Raw genomic sequence first — 26,887 nt, forward strand, 5'->3', positions numbered from 1 at the left:
AAAAAATCAGTTAAAGCATAAATGGAATGATAGGAATTGAAGGGAACTTGGGGGCATGGGTTAAAAGTTGTAAGCTTTGTTAGAAGGAAAGCTGATGTCTTGAATGCGTTAGTTTGTGTTGGTGTCATTAGCCCTTCAATCGTGTCAAGTCAGAAAAACAGCAGTGTTACCAGAAACTTGGTCTTACTGTTCTTTAGTTGTTTTGGTTCTGACTAACCTCTTAGAGATCAGCTACCAGATTGTCAAAGCCCAGCAGCTAACCAGTGCTACGGACCAGTTGAGTTCTGTATAAAATGGGATAGAAAACTGATTCTAACAAAGAAATTACTAGAATATTAGACCAGGAATGAACTTTAGAGATCACGTTGTCTGATCTAATATGTTAGCATGTTATTTTACACCTGAGGAAATTCTCAATCAATTATATGAAGTCACAGTTATCAAATAGTAGTGCCCAGACCAAAATCTGGGATGCCTAACTCCCTGTTCAGATGTGCTTTACACTCTTATCATTATGAAAATGTACCTCATTGATTATTTTCAATATCCTTCTGCTGGTGAATTGGTAGGGAGCTCCTAATGTTTATATTGCCGTGATATCTTTTGGGGAATTACCAATTTTACACAGTGAAAACATGTTTTTTCCAAGTTAATTCTCTGTGATCCTGGACCATTTCCTGTTCAGTGCAGAGTGTATGATAGATACTTGAAATTTCCAGTGTTTTTAAGTATTTCTGCACAGCTGCATTTGTGTAGTTTTTTTTTTTTGGTATAAAGTTTATTTTTTGATAATGTACTTGATACCTGTTACTAACTTTCATTAAAACCTCAGAATTCTGGGCGCTCATTTCCTGAGAACTGGGCCGAAGCTTCCCACCGCACCCAGGGAGGGAGGCTACCTGTGTTTTCCGTTTTGATACGGGCTGAACTGTGTCTCCCTCCAAATTCATGTGTTGAAGCCCCAGCCTCCCAGTTCTTTGGAATGTGACTGTATTTGGAGAGAGGGCTTTATTAAAGAGGTAATTATGTTAAAAATGAGGCCACTAGAGTAGGCCCTTATCTCATCTGACTTGTGTCTTTACAAAAAGATGAGAACACACAGAGACACTGGAACAAAGTACATTTGAGGACACTAGGATGCCAGCCATCTGCCAGCAGAGAGAGGCCTCAGATGAAACCAACCTTGATCTTGGACTCCCAGGCTCCAGAACGGTAAGAAAATGAATTTCTGTTGTTTAAGTGATGTCACACAGTATTTGTCTTTCTCTGCTGACTTTTCTCACTCGGCATAATGCTCAAGGTCCATCCATGTTGTCACAAATGGCAGAATTCCCTTCTTTCCCATGGCTGAATAACATTCGATTGTACGTATAAGCAACATCTGTTTCCATTCCTCCATTGAAGGACACTTAGGTTGCTCCCCTATCTTGGCTATTGTGGATAATGCTGCAATCAACATGGGAGTACAGATATTTTTTTCAATATCCTGTTTCCGGTTTCTTTAGATACATATCCAGAAATGGCATTGCTGGGTCATATGTTGGTTCTATTTTTATCGTCTTCTTTTCCTCATTAAATTTTAACTGTACTACAAAATGGCACAGAGCGCACTGCGTCTTTTCATTTACCTTTCTTTTTCCATTCTTCCCAAGACCTTAGAATTTAGCAATTATTCCCTGGCAGGCACATCAGAACACTTAAGTGACCCACACACCGTGGCCCTTGGAATCATTCCTTCTATTCCAGAGTCCTGCACATACAAGTATGATAATATACCTAACTCTGCTGCCCCAGGGTGAATGCCTTCCCCTGGAAGGAGGTTAAAGAATGGCCACATTCTTTTTTTTTTTCTTTTTGAAATCTTTTGCCTTTGAAGTTCTTAAGGGCAAAGAGGTTATTCTGTCTCACATGAGGTTTTATGGCTCCTCCTGTGAGTGGATTCTTTATTGCCCAGACTTGCATGTGATCAGCTTGCCTGAACTCGTGGTGCACCTACTAGGAGGAGCATGGGAACCTGTGCTGGGAGTTTCGAGGAAGCAGGTAGAGCATCAGAAGATGAATGCAGCTGGTAAGATGTATGACTAAGCAGGCCTTTGCACCCAACTTCTCCAGGGACGGTGTTTTCAGGAATTGAAGTAGACCTCAACTCCTTTTCTTAAGTAAACCAGCTGTCTCATTCAGAGACCATCCATGTATCAAAATTCCTCAAAAAGACTTAAATATATATATTGTTAGGGCTGGGCTTAGAGTTCTAGGGGACTGATTTCAGGGATGGGATTGAAGGCTTCTCTGAAAAAAAACTCACTCCCTCATCTTGTGTATTGATGCCTGAAGGTTTTTGAACAGAGGACAGTTTCCCATTCCATGAATTACTCAACCTTTCTTCCAAACCAGCTGTGCCCCTGAAGCCCTTTAATAATAACACACCATGATTTTCTTTCTACTGTAGAGATGTTTTTCACCTCTTGTATTCTGTATAGGTCTTGAGTCTGCCTGACTCAGCCTGATCATAGGACAAAAACCTATGATCATTGAGCCAGGCCTTCAAAAGGACATATTCTAGGAGAAGCTTATATTTGAAAAATTCATTCACTTGCTCTCACATCAGCTTTGGCTTGATAGGACTGAGCACTGGACCCCTGATTGGGGCTGAAATCTGAGATGAAGCTGACAAATCCTCAGGCATTTAAAGCAGCCAAGGGCTACTAGCTGCTTATCAACTATTTCCACCAGTCAAAGCTCTGTCCTGAGGCTCAGGGTTACGCACATACATGACAGGGACACACTCTTAGGGAACAGTGATTCTAACCAGCTGTCTTCATTGTTAGTTTTACAGGAAGCCCAAATGTAGCCTTCTGATACTAAAGAAGTATACCATGTGTTTCAAGATGAGCATATTTTTATTCAGGGTACGACCCTACCCACTGATACTGATTTTAATGTAGTGAATTTTCTGAAGGCTTTTGGTTAGCAGGGCACAGAAACGAACTGGCTAGTATGTATAAACAATGGAGTAAGTTGTTGGTATATTGATATTATTTGCTTATAGACAATATCCCCCAATGCATTTGATTTTCACATGATTGTAATTAAATGTGCAATTTAGTATTAAGCTTTTTATTATGCAAATTTAGGTTCATATTTTTATTCCTGTTGCTAGAATCTTCAAGCCATAGTATATAATAAACTTCACTGAGTAGGTATCTATAGTTTTAGATTATTAAATTTACTAAATTTAGATTAATTAAATTTACTATTTCCCTATTGTAGAGTATTTTTTTCCCCTTCTTAAAAATTGAAGTATAGTTGATTTACAATGTCGTATTAATTTCTGGTGTACAGCATAATGATTCAGCTATACCTATAAATATATACGTATTCTTTTTCATGTTTTTTTCATTACATTACTACAAAACATTGAATATAGTTCCCTATGCTAGACAGTAGGACCTTGTTGTTTATCTATTCTATACATAGTTTTGTTTTTGTTTTTTTTTTTTGCTAATCCCAAACTCCCAATTTATCCCTCCCTGCCCTGGTACCCCCCTGGTAACCATAAGTTTGTTTTCTATGTCTGAGTCTTTTTCTGTTTGTAAATAAGTTCAATTGTATCATTTTTTTTGATTCTACATATAAGTGATATCATGTATTTGTCTTCCTCTGACTTACCTGATTTAGTATGGTAATCTCTAGGTTCATCCATGTTACTGCAAATGACATTATTTCATTCCTTTTTATGGCTGGTAGTATTCCACTGTATTCATGTATCTTCTTCTTTATCCAGTCATCTGTTGATGGACATGTAGGTTACTTCCATGTCTTGACTATTGTAAAAAGTGCTGCTATGAACGTTGGGGTGCATGTGTCTTTTTGAATTAGAGTTCCCTCTGGATATATGCCCAGGAGTGAGACTGCTGGATCATATAGCAACTCTATTTTCAGTTTTTTAAGGAACTTCCATACTGTCCTCAATAGTGGCTGCACCAATTTACATTCCCACCAACAATGTAGGAGAGTTCTTTTTTCTCCACACCCTCTCCAGCATTTATCTTTTGTGCATTTTTTTAATGATGGCCATTTTGATTAGTGTGAGGTCAGATCTTATTGTAGTTTTGATTTGCGTTTCCCAAATAATTAGCATCATTGAGCATCTTTTCGTGTGCCTCTTGGACATCTGTGTATCTTCTTTGGAGAAATGTCTATTTAGATCTGCCCATTTTTTTTAATTGAGTTGTTTTTTTTTGATATTGAGCTTTGTGAGCTGTTTTTATATTTTGGAAGTTAATCCCTTGTTGGTTGCATCATTTGCAAATATTTATTTTTTCCATTCTGTATGTTGTCTTTTCATTTTGTTTATGGTTTCCTTTGCTGTGCAAAAGCTTTTAAGATTAATTAGGTCCACTGGTTTATTCTTGTTTTTAATTTCCATTATTCTAGGAGGCAGATCCAAAAAATATTACTGCAATTTATGTCATAGAGGGTTCTGCTTATGTTTTCCTCCAGGAGTTATAGTAACCATTCTTATACTTAGGTCTTTAATCCATTTTGAGTTTATTTTTGTATGTGGTGTTAGAGAGTGTCCTAATTTGTCTTTTACAGGCAGCTGTCCAGTTTTCCCAGCACCACTTATTGAAGAGACTCTTTTCTCCATTGTATAGTCTTACCTCCTTTGTTATAGATTAATTGACCATTAAGTTCATGGGTTTATTTTTGGACTTTCTTATTCCATTGATCTGTATGTCTGTTTTTGTGCCAGTACCATATTGTTTTGATTACTGTAGCTCTTATTGTAGGGTATTTATATTGAATCCAATTTGTCCTAACAGTATCATGATGTGGATTTAACCAGGAGTGATGCTGAGAAATGGTAGGATTCTGATATACAGTTGACCTTTGACAATGCAGGTTTGAACTCCATGGGTCTACTTACATACAGAATTTTTCAGTAGTAAATACTACAGCACATGATCTGTGTTTGGTCAATCCGTGGATTCTAAACCTTGGATATGGAGGAACTGCATATGTGTAGGGTCAACTGTAAGTTATACTCAGATTTCCGACTATATAGAGTTGGTGCTCCTAACCCCCAAGTTGTTCAAGGGTCAACTGTATGTAGAAGGGAGTATCAACAGAATTTGCTAATGAATTGAGTGCAAGATTCAAGAAGAAATGGAGTCAAAGATGCCACCAAGGGTTTTGGCCCTTGTAGTTGGACGTATGGAGTTGTCATCAACTGAGATGGGAGAGATCTGAGAGTAAGACTGGGAATGCAGCTTTGGACGTCTTAAGTTCAAGGTATTTCTTTGATAGTCACAGTTGGATGAGTCAGGAGTTAATGAGAGGTCTAGGGAGCTGTAGACCTGGGAGTCACCCAGCATACAGGTGGTTATTAAGAGTCATGAGCCTGGGTGAGATCATCAGGACAGTGAGTATAGATAGCGAGCAGGAGTAAGGCCCGAGGTCTGTGGTTCCCTAACGCTAAGAAGTCAGAAAGAAGAAAACAAAGGAGACTGAGGGGCAGTCAGTGAGGTAAAAAGAAAACGTCCCCTCAAATTCATTAGAAATTATTCTTCATTGATACTTCACTAAAAAATGTACTCCTGTTTTACACTGATAGTCAAAAAAGACAGTAGTCACCCCAAATTAAGTGAAGCATCTCTGATCTCCCATTCATTATTGAGTCAGTTTAAAAACACAGAATTTTGGAAGTCATCTTGATATTTAAGAATATCAAAGAATATCGTTTGAGCAGAAAACACTTCATCTGTGAGGCTGTACATAACTGGTTTTTTAGAGCTGCACTCCACTTATAAAATAAATAATACAGCAGACAGAAGATAAACAATGGGTGATGTTGTCTCCAGGGCTGCTGTAACCAATTACTGCAGGCTGGATGGCTTAACAGAAATGTATCGTCTCAGAGTTCTGAAAATCAAGGCGGCCTACAGTGTGAAATCAAGCAGGGCTGGTCCCTCTTGGAGGCTCTGAGGGGGACAACATCGCTCCCCACATCTCTCCTGGATTCTGGGGGCCCCTCATAAAACTTAGGGTTCCTTGGTTTGCACATCTGTCTCTTGTCTTCACAGGACTTTCTCCTGTCTGTGTTTCAAATCTCCTTCTTTCTTATAAGGACACCAGTCATTGGATTTGGGGCCCATACTAACACCAGGATGATCTTATCCTGAGACCTTTAAATCTACAAAGACTCTATCTGCAAATATGCTCACATCCACAGGTATGGCAGGTTACAGGACCTGGACATTCCTGTGGGGGACACTATTAAACCCACTACAGATGATCAAAAGTTCTGCAGAATCAGCAAAAAGTTGCTGGCCAACTCCTAAGAAATACAGACAGGAGCTGTTGCTAAGTACTAAATCTATGGTAAGAAAAGATAAATAAAAAGCCCTGAAAATAAGCTGTATGTAAGAATAAATGTAAGCACTGTTTTCAAATTAACTTGGAGATCATACCAATTTTAATCATTCGTCTTTATTGACAAAATAGGTTCCCAGCAATACATATTCTCAGACATAAATTTAAGGTTCTGCTTGAAAAAAAAAAAGGATAGAACACTGTTGCTATATAACAAAGTAAATGTCTTTAAACATCAAGTTCTTAAATATTGAAGAAGAGCAAGAATAAATTAACTCAACTTGTTTGTTTTACAAAAATAATTATTTCTCAGTGTTTATAATAGAGCTGCCCCAATGAATTGCCTCAGACTTAATCTCAATTATGTAGCTTATTCTAATTCTTACTGGGGATAAAAACTCTATGAATGATCTGCCATCAAATTAAAGGATACTTTCCCCAAAATCAATAGAAAAGTTTAAAAATGAAAACTGTCACTTGTTTATAAAATATCAATTAAGGCCTCTGAATGAGAAAAGAAATCAATTTAATGTTTGGGCCATTTGCCCTTTTCTGTTCAATCTGTCCCATCAACCCCACTTACTCCAAACTTAAGATAAAAAATTGCGAAGTGAAAAGCAGTTTTGAATTTCACCAATATATGAAATTGTACATAAAAGTTACTACATGAATATTACCTTAACAAATTATATACTCAAAAGTAGAATGTTCTATCCTGCTGATTTTAATATATATTTAGTATAAGTGAGTACAGTATATTAATCATATTTGACACATCCTTTTATAATCACCACAAAATACAAAAAATTTAGATTTCAGTTGATGTTAAAGCACATTCCTATTTCTAGCAGCTTTTAAAAATTTATACACTGGATATATATTTTGTAAAAAGTAAAACAAATACTTATAAATCCACAGATTTCCCCTATGCCACCCCCCAGTCCTTTGACTGAAAGGTGACAAGAAACATCTCATAGGCTCTGAGGACCAAGTGGAGCTTAAGAATAGATCTAGAAAAAAAATTTTTTTTAATTTTAATTTACTGCATCTGTATCTCTTAAGAGTGATTACTGTTAAAAAAAAAAAAAAAGGTTCTGAGGCAGAGGAATTCCCAACTTACTTTGAAATCACCCTAGCCCACCATATCAAACATTTCAACTGTTAGCTAAATGAGCTGCATGAGATTTTCCCTCTTGTTTTCATTACTGATTTAGAACCAAAACTTATTCCTTCAAAGAAGTAGTTTAACCTACTAAATATGTCTCTTATAAGATCTACTTTCTTAGAAAGTAGTATTTCTTCTCTTTCATTCCTGAAATATTTCGTACACTTATGCAAGTCATGGACAATTGTTAGCTCAGTATTAATTATGATAAATTAGCTGAGATTAAATTACCTCTTTTGTTTATGATGCGTATGAAACATCCCTAACAGACTTTCAAACTGCATTTTTTTTTGACAAAAATTTAAATTAATGAGAAGGTAAACAGGTAATCACTGAAGCTGAAGTCTCATGGTACATAAGCTATGTGTTAACCTTCACCAAACAGGGAGGATGTAATTAAGTATGATGCTCTTCCATTCACCATACTGTGGCAAAAATCTATATTTTTAAATTGGGATAATTTAATGAATTACCAGACATGTGTTGGGACTATTCATGCTTATCCAAGTATCATCCAGAAAGCCAAGAGCACTGCTGAAAGTTCTTGACAATGTTCAGCAGTCACTGTGAAACTCTTTAACTTGTTCACCAATTAACAGAGGCTTCCTTTCTATTTTTCAATTTATATTTTGGAATAACATTCTAGGACCGTTAACTATGCATTTTTTTGCTGCTATCTTTTAAAAATGTCATTGCCAGTGCACTATACACATGATAGAAAAAAAAATAAAACAAGGGTAGCTTGAGATGGATTTCTCTTTTAATTTATTCACTTAATAGGCCAGTCCCAGTGACGGTTGGAGCCTTGTAACAAGTTCACAGACTGAAAAGCTCTTCAGCTCTTCCTCAGACTCAGGTCACTACTGGTCACTAACGCTGACAAAGACGTACTTTCCGAGCCATCGTCTTTCCTAAGGTTCAAGAATGATTCTCGAGTTATTTGAAGGATCTCTCTCAAGCCTTTATTTTCTTGCTATAAGAAAGCAAACAAAGACAAAGAAGCAGTCACCATGGTGGCTACCAGAGTACAAACAGAGCTTAAGAAAAGCCAAACACATGAAGGCATAAGAAATAAAAGGCAAGTACTGTAATTGGCAGAAATGTACTAAATGATACATGACAGTGCAAGTGGGCAACTTGAATGTAGGGAACCCTTTTTTAGAGAGGTTGAAATCATGTGTTCAGTGCCTTCCACCACTGCAAAGCCTGGTTACTTCTGCAGCTGTAACTGCAGACAGAACCTCAGAAACTGCCTTATTTTACCATCACAGGATAGATAAACTAACACCAAGATTTATACTTATATAAACTCAGAAAGTCTGTGAATGACACCTTGGGACTAGAACCTCTCAGTACGTTAGCCCTTTTTTTATTTCTCCATGATGGCATGCATGGAGTGCAGGGCAAGCCATCTGGCTTGCTTCCCTCACTGGAACTTAACAGCAGCAGGGCTGGCTGAACAGACTGATATTTTTCAAGAAGGAAATTAATGACCAAATCTAGCACTGCTAAACAACTTTGCCTCCCCCCCTTTTTTTCTAGATTAGTTACTGTAGGAAATTTTTAGACATTTAAAAATAACTTTCATCACTTATTCTCTACTGCTTTGTCTTTGGTTTTACTTTTTAAGTTTCAGTGGTTATGGCCTGGCTTGAGGCCTGTTATTGTAAATTAAATTTTACGGCACACAGTTGAGTCCAATCTTATTTTGCGTGCAGGGCTGCTTCTGCGTTACAATGGCAGAGCTGATGAGCTGCAACAGAGAATGTCTGGTGTGCAAATCTCACAAGATTTTTGCCTGGCCTTTTATGGAAAAAGTTTGCCTACCATGGTTATAAAAGAATGAGAGAATGTTTATGCTTAGAGAAATCATTTCTGGCCTTCTAAAACCAATTTCTCCACCATGATTTCAAAATGAAGCTTTTAAAGTTATAAAAGTCTATTCTACTGACTTGAGTTATTCAACAACGACTTGTGCTTCTGCCACCACAAAATAAAGGCCAGATGAGATAAAAGCTTTTATATTCCCCAGAAAAACAGCATCACTGTGATCTCCGACAGAATAAAGACATTTTTTAAAAAACTGCTAAACTCAAAAAGTATATTCACCTAATATAACAGAAGAAGCACAGGATCAGAAAAAAATCAATTTTCTCAATTACTGGTGTAAGTTTACTATTGATCCTAAACTCCTGCATTACTCTATAAATGGTCTTGCATTATACACTCATATAACCAGTATCCAGATTAAGAAAAAGAACAGTACCAGTATCGCAGAAAGTATATATTTAAAAATAGGATATATTTTCAGGCATAAATCTTTGAATGAACAGTTTTCACCTACATCTGCAATTTAAAACTTACTTCAAGTTGAAATATTCGTTCCTGTTCCTTGCAACCCTGCTGCTCATCAATTTCAATGGCTTTCCTCATTACTGCTGCCATTTCAGTTATCTGGTCAACATGTGCTTGTAATTCCTGGAAAAAAAAAGAGACGGCGTTGTGAATTGGTGAAATACTTCATTATTTTTACTTTAGGATCGTCTCCTTTTTATAAAAACTACATTGACACTTAATACGAACAATATCTTTCCACTGCCATTTAACATAAACGTAATATATCAAACAGATATTTACAAGAAAGTTGACTGACTGTGAATGTGCTTTTGAAATTAGGTTTCTGTTAGGACTAGGATTAAGGATGAGCAGCATAATATAACTAAACCCACTAACAAGAAGGATACCCATATTTCACATTCCTCTCAGGACAAATGATCAGCAACTTTCTCTTTGTTACACCCACACATTCACTCTCTTTTCCTCCCTGAAGTCTTCATGATTTACAAATATTTTCTGTATTATCCATTCTTAAAAACTGATCTCAATTCACTCTGAAGCTTTTCTAGATTAGAATCCTCCTTGAGAGCAGGAACTGTATAGTGTTTGTATTGCCTATCATTTAATGTTAGGTACATGATAGATAATAAGTATTGAGTAAAATGAACAGAGTTCTGCTTTTAAGTATTCAAACATCAAATAGCCTTGTTTGCAAACTGTTCAAAATATAATTCCAGTGTAAAACAGACATCCACATTTGCTTGGCACAGCAAGTAGCATAAAGTTCTCCTCATCTTGTTCTCTTATTCTTTTCTGCACACCTATGATGTGCCAGACACTGTGCTGGGCAGTAGGAATATGAAGCCTGTTAAGAAATGTTCCCTGATTTCAAGGAGCTTACAGTCAATGAAAGAGAAATGTTCCCTGATTTCAAGGAGCTTACAGTCAATGAAAGAGAAATGTTCCCTGATTTCAAGGAGCTTACAGTCAATGAAAGAGACAGACAAAAGGTTTAAAATCAACAGAAACAGAATAATAATTTTTTAAATGAACAACTTCTATAGACCATTGTTCACTGGCAATCAAGAGTTATTTTATTATACTAAGGCCAAAACTTACATATAAAAGTTAATAGTTTCCAAAATAAGCATTAAATCTCTTAAATAGTTGTATATACTCTATTTGTAAAAAGGATTTGAACAAGACCTGCCCCCCAAAATCTATAAAACTAGTAAACTATGGAAGAAATAGAGAACAAACAGGAATATCTTTAGCAAACCACACGTTTAACATCTTCTTAATTAACAGAGCTCTTCATACTATTTTAATGCGATCTATACAATACTAGTATGCAGGAAAATGGCAAAATAAAGGGCTATGCTGTCCAACATGGTGCTATTTACATTACAATTACCGGAGGTCAAATACATTTTAAGAAATTAACAATTCAGTTCCTCAGCTGCACTAGTGACACTTCAAGTGCTCAACAGCCACATGTGGCTGGTGGCTTCCATACTGAACAGCGCAGATAAAGAACACTTCCAGCACCGCACAAAGTCCTACTGGACGGCTCTGGATTAGATTACAGCAGCAAGAATGATGCCAAGACAGCTATCATTTTCTGGAACAGTTAAAAAAATGATTTAAAAATCCCTCCCACTGTAAAGGAAGCATAATGTGTAAAAGCAAGTTAAGCACAATAAACTGCAGCAGCAAATAGAATTTTCTGAAATAACCACAGCTTTCTCGGTTTATGGTTTGGTGTCTAGGCACTGACTTAGGATAAACAATTACACAGGAAGGAGATCATTATCTGTCTTTAAAACAAAAAAACAAGAAACTACTAAATCTCAACTGTATAGCTTATTCTTGTAAAATCATCATAAGAAAAAACCCCCCAATACTTGATAAAGCAGCATATTTCTATAGGCCCAGTTCCTGGATGGTTCACTTATTACAACAAAATCTTTAGGGAAGTATCATACATCTTTTAATGGGCACAAGAGGGCAAGACCTGTGCTTTCCAAACTGACTTAAAGGTAAGAAGTGCTAGCAACATAATCCCTGAACTGTCTTGAAATGCCCTTCATTGGTAACTTTCGTTTAGGTTCATTTCAACTTTGCTCAATAAAGGCCTGCCACAATGAAGTTTAAAAAAAAAAAATTGTCAAAACACAATGGAGAGCATACTATTATACTTAATCATAACACTTAAACAAAGGCATCTTTCTTTGTGAACACAAGCTAAAGGACTATAAACTATCAGAAATCTGAATTAAAACAACTTAAGTTTGGTTGAACACAATTTTTACAAAGTCAGATTAAAATGACTGCCAAGAAAATATCTTTGATGTCCAGAAAGAGGACGACTGTTTAAAGCTCACTAAAATCCTGCAGAAGCAGTGAGACGGAGCAACACAACGAAAGGATGGCCTAGAGAACGAACCTTTCTTTAAAGCCTGTGATTATCCAGCAGGCGGGCTATGATGACCATACAGAGAGGCAATGACAGACTTCAAGTTGCTACACTAAGTATTTCTGGAAGGCTATCAAAAGCACAGCATTTTCTAAAAAAGCGATTTCATTTATTTGCTGATTTAATTTGGGAGGAATATCCAATGTAAAGGTATTTTTTTAATGGACCCCCCCTTCCACCCACATCCCAAAAGTCGACTGTTTTATTTAGTGTACATTCTGATTTGCTTCCAAGTGCCTCCTCTCCAGTCCATGTTGAGGTGCTTCAAGGATGTGTCGAGATGCATCAAGGAAGAATCCTTCGGAGTGGTTACGATGCACCATGTCAATCTGTAGTATAGAGTCATTATAATGTTAATACGGACATTATCCGTAATTTAAAAACTGAATGAGTGTTAGTTCATGCGTGTTAGCCAACTGTTTGAAATGTTTGTTTTTTTAAGATTTCCAAAAAGGTATCAGTACAAGAATAATGTAAGAATGAGTATCTGAATGAAAATCAGTTCTGCTCAAACTTTTCACTGATTTTTAAACATGTGCTCAAAACCTTCTGGGTGAGTGCAAAATTCTACATTACAGCAGTCTCAGAAGGGCCTCTCACTCCAGAATGCTGTTATGTGTAACTCTGTTTATTATCCCTAAGTGTGTTATAAAATTATTTCTGTTTCGGCCTCTCAGAGCGCTAGCACCTACACACATCCTGGAAGCTCACATATTTCTGTGTCTTTATTATGCACGTTTCTCTGCTCACCCACTTCTGCTTGTGACACCTCCCTCCCCCAGTAATTAATTCAAGGCTGGATGTAGATGGATGTTCTACCTTTCTCTGCCACTTTCCCAGATTCTCCTCATGAGAACTAATCTTGCTTCCCTCCAGTATTCAAGTAATAATTCATATCTCTATTTTAGGATTCATCACATCCTACCTTATATTCGATAACTATGTTTTTGTGTCTGTATCTCCCATTATACTGAAAGCTCCTATGGTAGAGTAATGAAATTTATTCATTCATCTTAGTAATAAACTATGCCAGTGCGAGTGTTAATAAATATTTGTTTGAGTCAAAATGTCTCCTTTTTGGGAAAAATCAAAATCACAAACATTAATATGTATTAGTTAGAATTAATAACAAGTAACCAAACAGTCATTTTATGGAAGGCAAGGATCAGCACTTAGATGAAGAATTTAATCTACATAATGAAAAAGGATGGTTTAGAGCTATCTTACGAAATGTGTAACTCTGCTAATTAATAAAAAAGCTCTGAGGAATGGTAAAATCTAATGTGTTTTAGAGCACATCTACTTCTGATATATCTGCTACCATAAGGGACTAGTGAGCTTCAGTATCGTATTCTAAGTACTTTTTTGCCAGAATGTTCTCTTTAGATCTTAAAAAGTTTACTACTTAGCTTGTTAAACCTAAGGGCCTTTCGGAATTTTTCAAGATGATATTTATTTTACCAATAACTTTAAGTCAATTCATATTTGTACCTTAAAAAAACCTCTGATACATTTAAATTTAAATGTTTTTCAAATGATCTCACAACAACAGATACATTTTATATTCAAAAGATTAACTCTTAACTATCCAAGGTCTTCATTTTGGGTCAGAGATGAATAGCATAATTAGATAATATTAAACCCATATTTATTTACATATTGTTTACTATTTGACATAGAAGGTATTCATTACTAACTTCCTTAATATGTAAAGTAGAATTCACATACCAAAGCAATTTACTAGGTATTTAATTTTAATATAATTAATAATTAAAAAATACTGTCAAGCACCATAATGGATGAGGTATTTAAGGAATCTAAAATGTGTTTCAGTAATGAAAGAGAAAAACACATCTTATAACAATCAATATTTCTTAAATAATAATATTATAACTAACAGTTAGCTCATCATTATCCAATACGAATAATGGTCTAGTAGTCACAGTCTGTTCTGGTATTTTTATTTCACACCAGCAGTTAAAAATCAGTTTAAAATAAAATGTAAATGGGAAAGGATTATTCTGCCTGTTTTTGTAGCAGTTGCTAGCAAACATAGGGACATACACAAAGGGAACAGACACAGGGATCACAATGAGTAACATGAACAGCAGGAAAAAACATTAATTTCTAACTAGTTCAGCTCTGGCTCTAAAAATGCTGTTAACTGATATGTGACTGGCTAGGGAGGTGGGGGTGAGGAAGGCAATATTTTAATATGTTTGTTCTTTTCCTCTCCCTCACCCCATGGTGTTTCCATTAATAATCAGCCTCATCCAGAAAACAGTCCTAAGAAAAACAAATCTACCTTTAGCTGCTTTCAGATTTTTTTTAAAGTTATAAGCATTTAAGTATTTGTTTTTGCAACAGATATCAATACACACATTTATTACGAGAAATATTTCTTAAAAGCAGATAACCTTGAAAAATAATTTTGAATTGAACAGACTTACCTTTATTTCCCAAATAAAGTTTATTTTTGAATATATATTAAAGCTACTAGGAAAGAATGGGAGTGAGAAGAGTAAATCAAGCAGAAAATGACACGTACGTAACATGAAAAAAATAAGGAAAAGCAGAAAATGTCAAAAAGAGAAGTATTCAATATTATGTAAGACACCTGTGATTTAAAAAGAAAAATCTGAACACAAGTTAGCCAACTGTCCCTCTGTTCCACCTCAAATTGTATTTACAGAATGAATTACCTTAGAGTGCTGCTCTTTCAACTTCATTATTATACCTGGATCATCTTTTTTGCTAGCCATTAGCAATCTAAACATTTGCTCTCGATACTTGCTCATTATAAGTTCCAAGGCAGACTGATGTTCTTCCAGGGACGTACGCAGTTCTATCAAGAATAACAGTATATTGTATTCAAACTTGAGTGAAAGATGTACAAAACATTCTCTTCCACATTACATTTATCAAAAAAGCAATTTATAAAGGGGGTATTTTAAAAAAACATGATGCACAAAAATCTAGCCACATGGAAATAAAGGACACCAAATGGAGTCTTTTATTAGTTTTTTATTTTATCTATTTATTTTTTAAAATTTAATTTTTCTTTTTTTTGCAGGCAGGGAGGTAATTAGGTTTATTTGGTTTTTCTGTGGCAGTACTGGGGATTGAACCCACAACCTCCTGCATGCTGAGCATCCACTCTATCACTTGAGCTATATCCTTTCCCCCATTAGTTATTTAAATGACTATTTTAAACTCATTTTTTGAGAACCATTTTAACAAATATATGCCAAATAATACTCAAGTATCAGATGATGCCCTATATTAGGAATACCAAAACGCCAGGGGAGAGTCTAGTGGAGAAAACAAATCATAAATAATTATAATACAATAAGCTCTACTCAAATACATGTAAAAGGTCTGAGAGGAAAAAGTGGTGAAAGCTTCACAGAAGTATACTATTGAGATGAACCTGTGTTCTTTGAGTTGAAAAATAAAGGACAGGGCATTCTAAGCAGGGAGGCATGGCGTGGATGGTGTGTTCAGGAATGAGTTCGATGGCAAGACGAAAGGTTCCACGGAGAGGAGAGGTTGGGAAGAGTACGAAAACAAAGGCTTGGAGGTGACCCTGAGGGCCTCTGGATGGGGAACTAGTACGCAGTGAAGGTTCTCAAGCAAAAGAATAACATGATCAGATATATTTTTGAAAATATCAATCTGATGCTTGTGTTGAAGATGACTGGAAGGGGAAAAGACTGAAATTAGGGAGACCACTTAGGACAGCTGGGGGTCAAAGTGATGGGATTAGAGAAAGAAACTGAGCTACTTCATAGGTAACAGCAATGGGATAAACTGGATATTGCAGGTGAGAATCTAAGGTGACTTTCAAGTGAGGAAGACGTTCATATACAGCACAAGATAAAGAGCAATAAATAAGACTTAGGCATACTGGACTAGAAATGAGATTAATGCCAAGAAGTAACTATAATTGGCTATTTTCCCATTTAAAAAATATTAATTGGTCCCAGGTTGACAGTACAATTGCAGATTAAAGTTCTCTTTTGATTTGCTATACGTAGTTATATCTTGCCTTTGTTTTCTTGTTGCAATTCTCTGATTTGTCTGTTTTCTTGCTGTATTCCCATAACTAATGTGGACCGTGGCCGATGTCTTGCAACTTCATTAAGTTCCTGAATTTCTTCTTGATACTAATGAAAAGATTAAAAAAAAAGTGGAGAAAATATTTGAAAATATGTATCTGATAATATATATTTGCTAAAGAACTCTTATAACTCAGCAATAAAAAGAACCCAATTTAAAAATGGGCAAACAAGATGAATAAGTTCTGAGGATGTAATGTACATCATGGTGACTACAGTTCAGAAGACTGTATTATATACTTGGAATTTGCCAAGAGTACACCTCTAATGTTCTCAGCACACACACACACAAATTATGTAAGGTGATGGAGGTATTAACTAACCTTATTGTGGTAGGTAATCATTTCACAATATACACATATATCAATATAAATTGTACACCTTAAACTTATACAATATTGCATGTCAAGAATATCTCAATAAAGCTGAAAAAAATGGGCAAAACAGTCAAAGAGATATTTCTCTAAATTACACAAATGGCCAATAAACACATGAGAGATGCTTAACATCATTAGTCATTAGGGAAATACAATTCAGTATAAATGAGATACCACTTTACAACCACTAAGATGACCTGAATCAAAAAGCAAATAGTAACAAGCATTGGAGAGGATGTGGAGAAACTGTTAACTCTCATATATTGTTGATGGGAATGTAAAATGATGCAGCTGCTTGGAGAACAACCAGGCAGATCTTCAAAGAGTTAAACATTGAGTTATATGACCCATCCATTCTATGAATAGGCATATACCCTCCAAAACTGAAGACCTATGTCCACACACAAACTTCTATGCAAGTATTCACAGTATTATATCTGTAACCAGAAAGTAGAAGCCAACCAAACTCCATCAACTGATGAGCAGATAAACACAATGTGCTGTACTCTTACAATGAATATGACTTAGAAATAAAAACTAAAAAAGTACTGATACATGCTACAACATGGATGAAACCTGAAAACATTACATTAAAAAAAGTCACAAAAAGTTACACATTGTATGATTCTATTCATAGGAAGTGTCCAAAACAGGAAAATCCATAGAGATAGAAAGATTTATGGTTGCCAGGCGCTGGGGGAAGGGAGACCTAGGGAGTGGGTGCTACTGGATATGGGATTTGGGGGTGATGAACCGTTGTGAAATTAGACAGTGATTATGGTTGCACAGCATGTGAATATACTAAAATCCAACGAACTGTACCCTTCAAAAGGCTAAACTTTATGGTATGGCTCTTAACTGGTTGTCAAACTCCTTTTTGCACAACTCAATACCAGATGTATGTTCACTGGAACACCCGAGTCAAGATAGACAGGGAGGTATGTAAGGCATCTAGGGCAACAGAGTTGCAAACCAAAATAAGTAAACTTGCTCCACTATTTTCAGCAGCTTTGTTAAAAGAAGCACCCCCGAGTTGCTTCCTTTTACAAAATGGATGCATTGCAAGAGAGTAGGCTGTGAAGGTCTATTTACCTCCAGTGATTTCCAACATAATTTTAGAGATTTTAAAATTCTCTTAAGAGTTGAACATTTTTTATCAAAAGAGGGCTTAAAATAGTAGCTCAACTCCATGGCCCACTGGGAAGTGCTTACATACAATGCTAACAAGAAGTGAAGCCACTTCTAGTTTTTCTTTAACTGGAAGCATTAAATGAAAAATAAGGTAGCAAGTATGAATGCAGTAACTGCAAAAGTTGTAAACCAGACATTACTTTGCATCTTTTTAAAAACAATTTTATTAATAGCATCACCTAAATACTCTTACAAGGAAAAATACAACATTTCTACATTATAGAAATAAGAAAAAGAGCAAAATATGTGTCAATATTAGTAAAAGATATTATCTGGTCTTTGTCAAATATATCTAGACCTAAAAAATTCACATATTTTCTAAACTCAAATGTGTATCACTGTCAGAAAAACAAGTGATCAAGTCTACAAGTTTTAGAGAATATATACACACACACACACACACACACACACATATACATGTCTCCTGAACTTGACAAAATTATATTCCAACCTAATTTGAGGCATAGAAGTCAAGCTACTTTTAAATTTTAGAGAACATTAAAAAAAATTAATGAAATACTAATTAAGCGAAGTTTCAGCCACACATAAATGCCAATGACTGCCTTTTTATAATGAAATCAACAAGAAAGAAAAAAATCAAACCTGCTTCATAGCTTCTACTCGCTTGTTGAGAGCTGTGGTTTGCTCAATCAGAGATTCCGCTGCATCGTCGTGATCTCGTAATCTTTCCACAAGAGCTTTAGCATCAGCAAGTGCCTTCTCAATTGTGCAACTCATTTCTAAGGGAATACCTATCATTAAAAATCAAAATCAAGATTCAAAACACAGGTGGGGTGTCATCTTATTTTAGTTTCACATTAGCACAGAGGCTACATTTGTTACTGGGTTGTTCACTGGAGAGAAAAATCATCTAAGAACAGCTGTGGTTTTGCTTCCACTAGGATGGTATAAGCTTGAAAGTGAATTTATATAATATTCAAAGTAATTAGAACCTATAAAAGTGATTTACAGACATAATCAGAATGTATTTAAAACACCCTGAATTTATGGTGGGGGGAAAAAAGTACACATCCAAAGAAAACAATCTATAATATAGAAATTGTGCTCTTTGTGAAGGCAATCCCTATTACATTGTTTGTGAAAAAGGTTACTCTATTAATCTTATTCTGCAGTCAATGATTGTCAGGTCTCTGACCATATGACGCTTCCTAGCCTCTGCTTGGTCAGGTGACCCGAGACACAATTCATAAACATTTATGCATATTGACTAGCCACATGGTCTCTATGAGTCAATGCCATGTCAAAGTGTCAACCTCCTTCTGGAGGAAATTCGACTTCTTACATAAAATTGCATTATAATCCTAACTCTTTCACTTTCCTTAGCAAATGGCAAAAAAAAAAAAAAAAAAAAAAAAAAAAAGGTTTGACTTAGAACAATAGCCATTATGGGAAACCTCTGAAATATTAAAATCAGTAATTAATATGTTTAAAAGGAGCTCAAAAAATTAGGAGACAAAATGTGAAATAGCCAGTAGTTAGCTTCTACAACTGGTATGCTGAGACTTAAAAACAAAATTTTAATTTTAAAATAATCTCTCTCAAAAATCTTAACCTTCTGAAACATACCATTCTTGAATTTTTCTCTATTAAGTTTTACCTGATCTTCTAGATGAGCCACACTTTCTTCAGGATTTTCTCAAAAAATAAAATCACTCTGTAAAATTACTAGGCCAGAAGCCAGGTCTACAGCAGTTATCAGCTACAGATCCAAGTTAAGGGCTATAATTAAGGATTTTCATCAAGGTTAGGAAGACAAAAATCTGCTACAGAATGCAGGACTTTGTTAGATACTACTGTACTAGGCTTTAGATCTGTACCGGCTAGTTCAATTATTAGCCTCTCAGAGATGGAAAAATGCAGCAAAGTAGGAAAGAGACTTAAATAACCCGACTGTGTAACGTTTTAAAAGAAAGAAAGCAAACACAACACATCAGGCCATTTTAGTAGGCTTTCCTTTAAGGTCATACCTAACAAAGATTCAAAATTGCCAACTAAATAAAAGATGAAACATTCAAACAGTATTCTTGGTTGCACTCAACAGCTGAAGTAAAGGGTATCTTGTCCTGTTAATATAAATAGGTTCAAAGCTGAAGAAAAGGACTCAATCAAAATAAATTAAAATGTAAAACTGCCAATTTAGAAAATATTCAACATATGACTAGACATTTCCAGAGAGCTTTAAGAATTAAGCCAGAAATTAATACAATTTCTAGCTCTCTAGAAAAACAACACAAAACAAAACAACCAAAAGATCTGTTTTCTAAGATTTAGGAGGTTTAGATAAGCGCACTTCAAAATACAACAAGCAAAAGGGCCATTAAAGGAACCGATGCCTCATACTGGTTAAAACGCAAAAGGACAACCATCCAAAATCCATCTAAGATGCTGTTCCAAGGGAGACATTAGCCTCCAACAATGCCTCGTCCTTCCTCTAAACTTCCAAGGGAAATGAAAGTCACGGGTAGGTAGGCAATAATACAGCTTTCCTATCTATATGGTAGTCACTATAGCTCCGTATCTCCCATTAATCCTTCTACCATAGAACACCAGATTCTTCACAGTAAATTTTAAAGTTAGTCTGTTCAAAAAAAAAAAAGTCAGGGAGGAAGGGAGGAATAAGGAGCAAACTGACTTGTAATAAGTTAAAAAAAAAAAACTAAATATAGAAAAAAATTTTGTCTTACAATAAAAATCACTGGTTGTAACAGATGGTGAAAAGAAAATTTAAAAAAAATTGGAAGTCTAGAGAAAATTGTAAAAGATTTGAGAGAAGTAATAAAGGTTTCTCTTGATTTAATATAACAACTCAAGTATGAAGAACCTTTAAAGTCCTAGGTCTCAACCTATAAATGAGATTGCTGGGAAAAGTATCAGAAGAATATTTCTTTATGCTTTGCAATAATACAGCCTCTACTAACTTAATAGGTAGGATGTGCTTCCAAACAAAATGGACAGAAGTTCCTACATATGAAAATATGACACGTGATTTAGACCTGAGAATACCTGTACTGTGTATAATTCAGTAAGTTGCCCCCTCCCCAAAAGCCATGTCCTTAGAATCCTCTGAGCAAAAGAATCTATAGATTAACTGAAACAGAGAACCAAATCTGGGCTCTTTCTAGATAAAGATAAATCTTTCTTTTTGAAATATGAGAAAGTTATGCTGTGTTCTGGGGGTATCAACTTGAGACAACATGGCACCAAAGACCCACTGCCTGTTAAATTCTACGCTTTAATTCAGTAGCTAAGGCTCACGCCTGCCTCAACTAAGTCATAGAATCTTCAGTTTATACTAAGCTTTTATAGCCAATGTTCCTATATGCTAATCCCTACTGCTAAATGAAGCCGCCCTAAATTTTCTACTAGCTGAATAATTATGAAATACTGTTATTTTCTGTTTTTCATATTACCATCAACTGGTACAACATTCTCGCACCAACGACCATACCTACTGAAAAAGAAATCTTACGACTGTCCTTCCATATGGCTTAGGAATACACAGCATTCCTATATATACTAGCAATATACTAATAATTGTATGTTTATATGGTGGATGGATTTAAGTCCCCTACTGAAAAGCCATAATACTCACACTGGTTAAAATACTATTCTATTTTGTGTTTTCTTCCAAGAACATTCCAACTTGTCAATCAGGTAATATGAAAGCATATGTAACTGGATCAGTTATTCACGAATTTAAGTCATGCAACTCTTTGCTTCTTTCTTAGAAATCTTTCTGTTTGTATCATTCCCAGTCCTCAGCAAACCCTAAACAGAATAAATCCAAGAAGGTTCAAGTTCAGACACATCATAATCAAATTTCTGAAAACAAAAGATAAAGAAAAAATCTTAAAAGCAGCCAGAGAAAAATTACACATTACTTATAGAGAACCAACAATTTGAATGACTTAGATTTCTCATCAGAAATCATGAAGGCCAGCATACTTGCATACAGATGTTCATAACAGTTTTGTCTGTAATAATGAAAACTGGAAAATGGAAACAACCTAAATGTCCATCAACAGGTGAATGGAAACACCCAATGTGGCAAATCCATACACCAGAATACCACTCAGAAATAAAACGAAATAAACTACTGACACAACCAATAATATGATGAATCGCAAGAACGCAACTGAAAAAAGCCAAACAACAAAAAAGGGTGTATACTGTTTGCTTCCATTTATATAAAATTATAGAAAGTACAAACTAATATCTGGTGAAGGAAAAAAGATCAGTGGTTGCCTGGGGATGGTCAGGGGGAGGGAGGGATGATTTAAAAAGAAGCATGAGGAATCTTTTGGGAGTAACATGTTCATTATCTTGACTGTGGCAGTGATTTTAAGGGCATCCATATGTCAAAAACCATGAAATTATACATTTCAAATATGCATAGCTTATCAGTCATCTACTATACCTAATAAGCATGGAATTTTTAAAAAGGAGAGAAATCACGAAGGCCAGTGTAAAGTGCTGAAAGAACAGAACTCTCAACCCAGAATCCCATATCCAGTGAAAATACCCTTCACATATGAAGGCGAAATAAAAATCATTCTCAGATGAAGAAAACGAGAACCCGTTTCTGGTAGGTCTGTTCAGAAGTATATTCTTCAGAGAGAAGCAAAACGGTATCACAAGGAAACTCAGAGCATCAGGAATAAAGGAAGAGCAACAGAAACCATAAACATCTAGGTAAAAATAATAGATTATTCTCTTTTTGAGTGCTTTAAAATGTCTGATGTTTGAAAACAAAAACTGTACCTTTTGTGATGGAATTTTCAATTTACGTAGCTGTGATATACAACTACAACATAAAGGAGGAGGGTAATTGGACCTATATTGTAATAAGGTTTCAACATTTCACTTGAAATGATAATTTCAAAATGTCAATTGTAAACTGTAAAAAAAAAAATCATATATATAATTGTAATCCTAGAGGAACCCCTAAAAAAAGCTGTAGAGATAATAGTCAGAATCATAACAGATGAATTAAAACAAATTAAAAAGTTTCAATAATCCAAAAGAAGAAGAGGAAATGAACAAAATACTGAAGGTACAAATAGAAAACACATGGTAAGATGGTGGACCTAAATACAAACATATTAATAATTACACTAAATGTAAATGTTCTAAACACATTAGAATATACCATTGGATAATCTCTTTACTCAGAATTTTAAAAAAGGATACAATTATATGTTGACTATGTGAAACTCACTTCAAATATGATACAGGTAGGTTAAAAGGATGGAAAAAGACATACTATAGAAACACCAATCAAAAGAAAGCCAGCGCGCTAATAATAAGCACCTGAAATATGCTCAATGTGATTAGCTGTCAGAGAAATGCCAACTAAAACCACAATAAGATTCTACTTCACATGTACCTGGATGGCCATAATAAAAAAGATAGTGTCGGGTAGGATGCAGAGAATTTGGGGCTTTCACAGACTGCTGGTTGGAATGTAAAATGGTGTAGCCACACTGGAAACCAGTCTGGCAGTTCCTCAAAAAAACTGCATATGAATCTTCATAGTAATATTATTCATAATATTCATTCAAAGCAGAAATAACCCAAACGTCCATTAAGTGATGAATGAACAAATAAAAAGTGGTATATTCTTATTTTTTGACCAGCGTCTTCCAGAACTGGAACCTAAATCAGTCACTCACGAATCGCCTGGTCAGCACCAGTGAGGTTGTCAATTTGCCTGACTGACCCCTACCATTTCCCAATGGAAAGTGGCCTTGTCACAACCAATCTGCTTTTTGCTACTATAGCTTCCTTATGAGTAAGTACACTGTGACTAGTTAAGATATGCACTATAAAAATAGGTAAGTGGAAAGTGTCTTTTTTAAAATTTAAAACTCCCTTCGCCTATAAGTCTTTCATTTTGTATAGCTCATTGGAACTCCTTTTTATCTGCTAGATGGGATGCAGTCTGACGTGAATCATGAATATAGTCAATAAGGTCTTTAAAGTTTACTCAGTTGAATTTTGTTTTTTAACAAGACCAATTAGGCTTTTTGAAATAATAATTTAACATCCACTTCAAGAAAATTCTTTAGATTGCATAATGAATTATTAGTATCAAAATGAACTCTATTTAACATTTGTCTTGTAACTACATACCTACTCAGGGAAAGGAATTACAAATAGCAAATAATTAAAAGCATACTTTTATTAGCATTTCAGAAAAACAGTGACAAAGTTTCTAAGAATCTGCACGTTCATTTCCTGTATGTGAAACCACAGAAAAGTTTAAAATATTTTATAATATGCATTTACTTTGCCAAATTTTTGAAAACCATCGTGCTTTCCCCAACTTTTTGCCTGGTAACTAGAGTGGGAGGAAGATTGTTTTTCACATTCTCTAACAAGTTTTAAATTTTTAAAAACTCCAATTAAAAAAAAAGATATTTTCCATTTATGTATTTTTATAGTGCATGTCTTAACTAGTCACAGTGTACTTGCTTACATTACCTTCTATAGGTAGGTTCAAATTACAGGTGCAATTTTTTTAAAGCAGTTTCCTCCCTACCCCCACTCCCCTTACATTCTCGCCCACTTTACCACCCAAAGACATCTGCAGTCAGAATCCTGGCAAAGGGTTCAGAACATTTTGCTGCTGATAAAAGAGAAACCACCACCCACCAAAGACAGCAACTGCCAACTGTTTAGTTTCAGATTTTGGTTAAGAAAATGTTAAAGAAATTCATGTCACTCTTCCTTCTCCTTTCTCCACAAATCCTACAGCTGGAACTACACAGAAATACTGTGAGCACTGACATACCATAGATGTGTCTGTAAATGTCAACAATCTAGTTTAGTTAAAAACTTGGATTGTTCAGGCAGGTGCCTCTAATTAGTGGACGATATTAACCGACACATACGCCAACAGGAAAATTAAATGTCAGAGCTATTTACTTTATAAATGTGTATACATCTGTACATATAAATATGCCTGCTATGTGCCAAGCATTGGACTAACTTTTGTTACACAGATGAATAAAGACATGATTGCAGACTGAAGCTCAAACTGGCATGAGAGACAGGTACTTAAACAAATAATGTTACACAACTTAAAAAAATACCTGCAGAAGTACTGTTTCAAGTGCTCTGGGAGCACAGTGGTACTATCAATGTCATCTGGGGGAGTCTGAGATGACAATGGTCTATGAATCGGATCTTGATAGGTGATTAAAAAAAAAAAAAGAAGAAGAGTAAGCATTCAAGCCAGATGGTACAGCACATACAAAGGCATAGGGCTGTGAAAAAGTGCTTGGCATGTTTGGCGAAACAGCCAGGAGCCAGGCATGACTGGATATTGAGGTATTTGGAGGAGAGGCAAAATAAGACGGAAAACGTAAAATGGATTGCGACAGATAGTAAAAGGTCCTAAGTGATATGTTTAACAATTAGGACTTAATTCTGTTAGCAATACGGTTATCGAAAAAGTTTAAAGAAAGGACTAATATAAATAGATTTGTATTTCAGGATGGTAACTCTAGGGAAGGATGATGGAGGGGAAATCAACTTGGGGGGGTGCAACCGTAATGATTCTGGTGAAAGAAGAAAGAGCATAGGGCAGTGCAAGTGGAAATACACAGTTACGGGTGAGCCTTAGGTTTCTAGTTTGGGCAGCAGGATGGATACCATTATCTGAGGTGGGATACAGAAGAAAGGCAGGAAGAAAACCAGGAAGAGAGTGGGATTCTTTGAAAGGCAATTTCAAGACAGTCTGGTTATCCATGACAAGGATCAGGAAAAGATGAATATTTCTTGGAGGGCAGTTTCAAGAAAGAGGGAATGGTTACCCCCGTCATGTGCTGCACAGAGGTAAACTGAAAACTGGCAAGGACCCCTCTTCCATCCCTGCCGACCATCCCCCACCCAACCCTGCAAACGGTGACCTCCCAAGTGGGTTCGGCAAGAAGAAAAGAGAGAGAAGGTGGGACCACAGGGTTAGGGTCAAGGTTTTCACCGAACTTTCCGCACCTCGGTTCCGGGGAAAGGTGCTCAGAGCGGAGAACAGCGAGAGGAAGTACCGCGCCCAGGATCGGCCCGCCGGCAGTTCAAAAGGTGGAGCAAAAGCACCGCCAGGGGAGGGAAGCTTCAGACTCCCTACACCCGCTCTCGTCCCTGGACTGATTCCACTTACTCCGGTCTCAATCCCTCGCAGCTGTCAGCCGTGGCGATTAGGACTCAAAGCCTCTGCCAACGGGACCTGTGCACCCAAGGGAAGAGACGCCTCTCGCCCGTTCAGCTTCTTCAGCGAGCAGACGCACAACCGAACAGAGCAGTGCGGCGGCGACAGAGGGGGTCACAGTGGATCAGCCCCATCACTGGCCGGAGGAAAACCTTCGCTGACCGCCTCCGACCGGCGCTCTCAGAGCGCTTCAATCTCGCGAGATTTCCTTCCTCGAGTTACCGTGGGGGAGAACCGAGCGATTCATTTGAGGCCGCTAGCTGACATGCGCGAGAGGTAGGGGCGGGCCACTTCATGTCCCTCCCTATTAATCTACTCTCAAGCTTTCGCTCGGCCTCTCGCAAAGTCTCGCGAGTCGTGCTAGGGGAACTGGCCTGGGTGGAGAGACCGAGAGGCGAGACCGAGTGGGAGGGCCTTGCGTTTAGGGGACGGTGGCTGGTTTAGCCGCCGCTGTGGTTGGTGCTTCGCTGTTGGGGAGGCTCTCAGGTCGCCCGGATCAATCTTCCCAATGCGTGATTGAGAAAATTAGCGGGTAGAAAATCTTGAGGGTCGGAGGCATTTTTTCCCTTGGCTCCGCCCTCTTCCTGTTAGGGACCCGGGCGGCTGGCCCACCGAGGG

At 36.4% G+C, this 26,887-nt stretch overlaps 2 protein-coding genes across 6 annotated transcripts in view; one reads left to right on the top strand and one right to left on the bottom strand.

Moving 5' to 3' along the window:
* Nucleotides 1–8,288: 8,288 nt before the first annotated feature.
* FGFR1OP2 (FGFR1 oncogene partner 2) lies at nucleotides 8,289–26,474 on the bottom strand. 5 transcript variants are annotated; one of them, XM_031670589.2, is made up of 8 exons: nucleotides 26,222–26,474; nucleotides 21,653–21,828; nucleotides 18,643–18,791; nucleotides 16,402–16,519; nucleotides 15,056–15,198; nucleotides 12,569–12,682; nucleotides 9,905–10,018; nucleotides 8,289–8,513 (listed from the first exon to the last, which is right to left on the bottom strand). In XM_031670589.2, the coding sequence occupies exons 3-8, from the start codon at nucleotides 18,775–18,777 to the stop codon at nucleotides 8,376–8,378; spliced, it is 762 nt and encodes a 253-aa protein (XP_031526449.1). In that variant the 5' UTR covers nucleotides 18,778–18,791; nucleotides 21,653–21,828; nucleotides 26,222–26,474; the 3' UTR covers nucleotides 8,289–8,375. The 5 variants fall into 5 exon arrangements, with proteins under 5 accessions (XP_031526449.1, XP_031526448.1, XP_006200014.1 ...); XM_031670588.2 differs by having other exon boundaries at nucleotides 26,059–26,474; XM_006199952.4 differs by lacking the exon at nucleotides 21,653–21,828.
* Nucleotides 26,469–26,887, top strand: part of INTS13 (integrator complex subunit 13) — a 28,782-nt gene continuing 28,363 nt past the window's right edge. The window contains exon 1 of the mRNA XM_072954847.1: nucleotides 26,469–26,545. The gene's annotated coding sequence lies outside the window, so the exon portion shown is untranslated. The remainder of the gene's footprint in view (nucleotides 26,546–26,887) is intronic.

The sequence above is a fragment of the Vicugna pacos genome, chromosome 34, assembly GCF_048564905.1.
Source record: "Vicugna pacos chromosome 34, VicPac4, whole genome shotgun sequence".
NCBI classification, from domain to species: Eukaryota; Metazoa; Chordata; class Mammalia; order Artiodactyla; family Camelidae; genus Vicugna; species Vicugna pacos.

What these genes read in the sequence shown, in the direction of transcription:
- FGFR1OP2 (XM_006199952.4), bottom strand. Translation starts at nt 18,777, where the DNA reads ATGAGTTGCACAATTGAGAAGGCACTTGCTGATGCTAAAGCTCTTGTG. An exon ending in GAGTAGAAGCTATGAAGCAG is followed by an intron (nt 16,520 to 18,642) that starts GTTTGATTTTTT and finishes TCTTTTCATTAG; the next exon opens with TATCAAGAAGAAATTCAGGA. An exon ending in ACTTGGAAGCAAATCAGAAT is followed by an intron (nt 10,019 to 12,568) that starts GTACACTAAATA and finishes TTTTTTTTCCAG; the next exon opens with GAATTACAAGCACATGTTGA.